This window comes from Azolla caroliniana, unplaced genomic scaffold (genome assembly GCF_043228905.1).
Source record: "Azolla caroliniana isolate FFs.n. ecotype wild unplaced genomic scaffold, voAzoCaro1.0.p SCAF_4, whole genome shotgun sequence".
Lineage (NCBI taxonomy): Eukaryota > Viridiplantae > Streptophyta > Polypodiopsida > Salviniales > Salviniaceae > Azolla > Azolla caroliniana.
Window position 1 is genome coordinate 8154796 of NW_028230439.1, and position 5292 is coordinate 8160087.

The window sequence follows — 5292 nt, forward strand, 5'->3', positions numbered from 1 at the left end:
TTTGCTTTTTGTTTTGTGTTTTCATTACAAAAGGAAACCTCCTCCCCCTCCCCTTATCTCTTCTTTCTCTCCTCTTTCTTCCTTCTCTCCTTCGTCACATCCCATTCATTACTCTTCCTGCTCCTGCTCCTGCTGCTTCATCTTCATCTTCATCTTTCTTTCAAAATTCTTCTATGTATTTCAATTGATTGCCTGTCTCTTTTTAATGTTCCCGATCTTTGCAAATTAGGTTTGGGTACCTCTGATTAATTGGGTGCCTTGCCTTAATTGGGTGCCTTGCCTTGCCTTGCCTGCCCTGGCCCCTCTTCCTGAGTTTCCTCACTCAATGGCCCCCCCACTCTGCACACAATTAAACAATAGCTTGTTGGCAGCCACTTACAATAATCACAACCATTTAATAATGGCCTCCACTACTGCTGCTGCTAATCCCTCCCCTCCTTCCGCCTGCGCATCTGCTAATTGTGACGAGGAATCGACCTTCGTCACCATCGCTCACCATCTTATGCAACAACAACATATTGGGCATGACCACCACCAGTATTCCCCTAATTATAACTGTGAGCCCAATCATAATCATAACACCACTAACAGTTTCTTTTCCAATAGTCATAGCCATAATCCTGCCATTTTTTACCCTTTCACTTCCAACCATGTAATGGATCACCCCACTTATAATTTCTCTAATTGGGGAGCTCCTCATGATGCCCTTTTAATTACCAATACAGTTACCAATACTAACTATAACAATGCCTCCTCAAATTATACATGGCAGCATGCCAAGAGCAATATGACCTTCGATGATGATCATCATCGCCATCATCATGGCAGCGAAAATCAACAGAGGATAGCTAATGTGAATAATAATAATAATAATAATAATAATAATAACAATGGTTGTTTTAATAGCAGCTATGTTCCAGATGATGAGGATGAGGAGTTTGATCATGGTGGTCGTGATGACGATGGTCATCATGTGATGATCGAGACAGTCCCTAGCAGCCATGCATCCTCACCATTACTACTCATAGATCAGCCAGTACTCAATACAACTAACGCTGAGATCCCTAACCATCCTGATTATATCTACAATTCTTCTTCCTCCTCCTCTCTAGATGAATCAGCTAGTGCCCTAGATGATCAGATTATCACAGATCATAAAGATACTACCATTGTGAATCGTGTTCTGCCACCAACGATGGCGACTGATGACATCTGTGATGACACAGACCCTAGTAATATCGATGGCCAGCTTCTAATTAGTACAAGCTTAACGAGAAGTACATCTGCAGGGATCTACAATAACGACAGCAGTTGTAGCGATCAATCGCTGAGTACTATGGCGGCGATGACGATGGATCAGATATATAATTTCGGAGGATTAGCGAATGGATATAGCAACAACTCTACAGGACCCTGCGGACAATCAGATCACGGGATGTTCCATCGTGAGGCATCGGGTAGATTGAACACTATGATGCAAGTGAACCGCACGCAGAGCGATGATGTGATAGAAGCTTTGTTGCTGAAGCCAGCGAGCCGAAGCGGGTCTGGGGTATCCAATTGCTTGGACTGGCTAGAGAGCTTAATGGAGCTGGAAGCACATGAGCATGTGGATGATATAAATACGATGGATACCCATCAATACAATGATGGCAACAGAAAGGTCGATAATGTTGGGCTTCTTGATGATGATGATGATGATGATGAAGATGAAGAAGATGAAGATGAAGACCAAGAAGAAGAAGAAGAAGAAGAAGAAGAGGATGACAATAGACAGGAATTGAAATTGGGTCCAATGGTTAATGCAATTGGGTTCGTGAATAACAATAACACTAGTACCAATGAAGGGCTGCCATTAACAACAATGGATCTGCAGGAAGGATCGGGGCCATACACGTGTATGGATGAGGACGAGCTGGATGGTCAGGTAAACATGGCAGATGGTGCCAGGTTATTATTAGATGATGATGGTGACAATAAGAAGAAGAATGTAACTAAAAGTGGTAGTATAACTAGCCATGGCTCTGTTTCCCCTGTTTCTACTACTACAACTACAACTACTGATACAAATGGAGTGAATGGCCATCATCCTGAAGCTGCTGTTTCTGTCCATGGGGTGGAGCTGATGCAGCTCCTTCTGGAATGCGCCAAATGCGTGGATTCGGAACCCTGCCGCTCCATCTCCCTCCTCCCCAAGCTTCGATCCGGATCAACGCGGCACGGCGACCCCATCCAACGCCTCACGTTTTACTTCACCGAAGCCTTGTCTTGCCGGCTCGCACGCAGATTAACGAGCTCCCATGAATTATTTATCCCGCCGCCACCACCACCTACAGGAGGTAGCAGCAACAGCTGCTCATCATGTAACCAGAATATTCATGACTGTGTGGGGAATCCTGGCGGCCGAGGAGACATGATTCAGGACCAGATCGACATACTGAAAGCTTATAACTCCGCTACTACCGATACTGTGAACCAGGATCATGAGCTGGCCATGGCTTATAAGGCCATGAATGATGCCTGCCCTTACTTCACTTTTGCCCAACTCACTGCTAACCAAGCCATCCTGGAAACAATGCTTCAAATGGAGTATTTGTCTGATACCCACTTATTACACCAGTTCCTTCACAGCCGCCAATCTAGTGCATCCTCCTCCTGTCCCAATAACTGTAGTAGTGGTAGTGGTAACAATGATAGGTATGACATCCATATCGTGGATTTCGGCATCTCTCAAGGCGTTCAATGGGCGGCGTTGCTTCAAGCCATGGCTTACATGGAGGTGGACAGCAGCAATAGTGGTAATGCGGCAGAATACGCAGTAAAGAAAAGCAGGGGGGGTGAGGGCGGCGATGGTGGTGGTGGAGATGAGAGCAGCTGTGGTCGGCAGGGGATGAGGAAGAAGGAGAGCAGGGGTATGGGTATGGGTATGGGTAAGGGTAGGGGTAGGAGGAGGAGGAGGATCAAGATCACAGGGATCGCGTCGCCGGAGCTAGGGCAGCGGTGGGAAGAAGCGGTGGAAGCGACGGGGAGGAGGCTGGTGGAGTTCGGGGCGAGCATGGAGGTGGAGGTGGAGTTCAGGAAGGCGAAGGTGGCGCTAGGGGATGAGCGGCTGAGCCTGGAGATGGTGGGGGTGGAGGAAGGGGAGGTGGTGGTGGTGAACTTCATGCTGGAGCTGTCCAACGTGCTGGAGGGCGGCGCCGTGTCGCGGGTGCTGTCGCTGGCGGCGGCGCTCCGGCCGAAGCTGGTGACGCTGGCGGAGCTGGACGCCGACGACCTCAACACGGCGCCCTTCCAGAGGCGCTTCGTCAGCGCGCTCCACTTCTTCTCCGCCATGTTCGACTCGCTGGAGGCGTCGCCCATGGCGCGCGACTCCCCGCACAGGCTGTGCATGGAGAGGCGGCTGCTGGGCCGACGCATCGTGAGCATGGTGGGCGGCCCCGACCTGGGGCCCCGCCGCCGCCTGCAGAGCTTCGCGGACTGGCACGCCGCCATGTCCTCCGCCGGCTTCCGCCCCTCCTCCCTGGGCGTCTACGCCGCCGACCAGGCGCGCATCCTCCTCCTGCGCTTCACCTACTGCCAGAGCTTCACCCTCACGGAGCACCTGGGTGGGGCCGCCCTCTCCCTCGGCTGGCTCCACAAGCCCCTCCTCACCGTCTCCGCCTGGACATTGTAAAGCCCTTCCTTCCTCCCTTCCGTCCCGCCCTCCCGCCCGCCCGCCTGGACATTGGATGTTCGCTCGCCTGCCCGCCCCCACTTCCATTTTACCGGGCATGGATGGCATCCCTCCCTTCCACTTCTTGTTTTCCGTATCGCCCACACGTTGCATTGTCACGACACGTCGGACAAACCATCTCGGACAAAAAAACATCGATCGGAGCATCAACAACAGGTCAGCTCAGCTCAGCTCAGCTCGGGCTCATGGCATCTATCCCCTCCCCTCCCCCTCATTCAGATGGGGGGGGGGCTTTTGGGATTTCTCTTTTGCATTGGACATGATAGCCAATGTATCTTCCGTCCTAGACTCTAGTAATATAACTTATAAGTATATAACTATGACACACACATAATTATATATACATATAGGGCCACAAATTATAATGAGTTGAGAAATATTAGTCTTATATGAGATGGACACTTTGTGTAGCCATTTATTAATGTATTATGCTATTATTACTATGTAGGAAGCAGCACAAGGGCTAATTAAGAAGGCACAAATAAATGAACTTCTGTAAAAGTTCATTCCATGCATGCATGATACTTACTAGCTAGTTCCCCAGCACACAAAACACTTCTCGTCCTCCTATAGGTTGGCCTAATAACCTCTCATACTAATGCAAAGCAACACAACCTAGAGATTTATCTATCTATCTATCTATATATTATCTATATATATATAGAGAGAGAGGAGCCAAACACTAAATTCTCCCATTGGATGGCATTTTCCTTTATGTATTAACCCAATGAATGAGCTTGATAGCCCCCCTTCAAAGCAATTCTTAATTACTCATCACACACACACACACAAATGCAAAGGGCGAGTGTGCCTAAGCCAATGTTGTAAGTTTGATCTCCATTTTAGTAGATGGATACAGGTCTACCCCCTCCCGCCCCTAACCAATGGTTGGAAAGAAAGCTGACACACACACACAAAGGGGGATTGTACATATACTCGACAACTTACTCTTTAGAACATAGGTCTCACACACAAACATATTTTATTAGAGCTTATTCTTTACAATTTATAGGCTATTAAGCTAATGGGCTATAACCATGTAATTGCTACTATAAACCATTGTACATACCATTCGTTTTGTTTTTATTTGTCTTGTTCCTCTTGTGTTTCACCTTCAAATACTTGACCAAGAATCCAGAAGGCTCTAAAGTTTGAATATATGTTTTGTTGAAACACATGATCATATTATATTGTTAAAATTCATGTTATGCTAAAATCCACTCTAAATTAGAAACCAACACTTTTAATTCTTTTGTACACACTCTATATAGTGTTTGGATCACTAGATTGCACCTTTTCTAGTAGACCTACTTGATCTTGTTTTCTTCCTCTCATAATCCAATTCAGTCCTCACATTAGTAAAGTTATAATAATTTGGTTCTCACAATTCCTCGTGAGCAATTTAGCTATAGAGATATGCTATGTAATTATCGTATATTAGTGCATTCTAACAACATGGCAATGCCCATCAAAATCAATCAACTTTACCAAACATTGAGCGTATTTACAAGTTTACCAAACAAATAGGAGGGAACAACTTGTTCGAAGGCCATTAATTA

The 5292-nt window shown here is 46.9% G+C and overlaps 1 protein-coding gene across 1 annotated transcript; it reads left to right on the forward strand.

Annotated features, from left to right (window-relative positions):
- Positions 1-271: 271 nt before the first annotated feature.
- Positions 272-4817, forward strand: LOC147865031 (uncharacterized). The gene has a single exon (XM_087317746.1). It carries the CDS (start codon positions 326-328, stop codon positions 3671-3673), a length of 3348 nt encoding a protein of 1115 aa, XP_087173872.1. The 5' UTR covers positions 272-325; the 3' UTR covers positions 3674-4817.
- Positions 4818-5292: the final 475 nt, after the last annotated feature.

Coding starts and splice junctions, on each gene's coding strand:
- LOC147865031 (XM_087317746.1), top strand. CDS start 326: ATGGCCCCCCCACTCTGCACACAATTAAACAATAGCTTGTTGGCAGCC.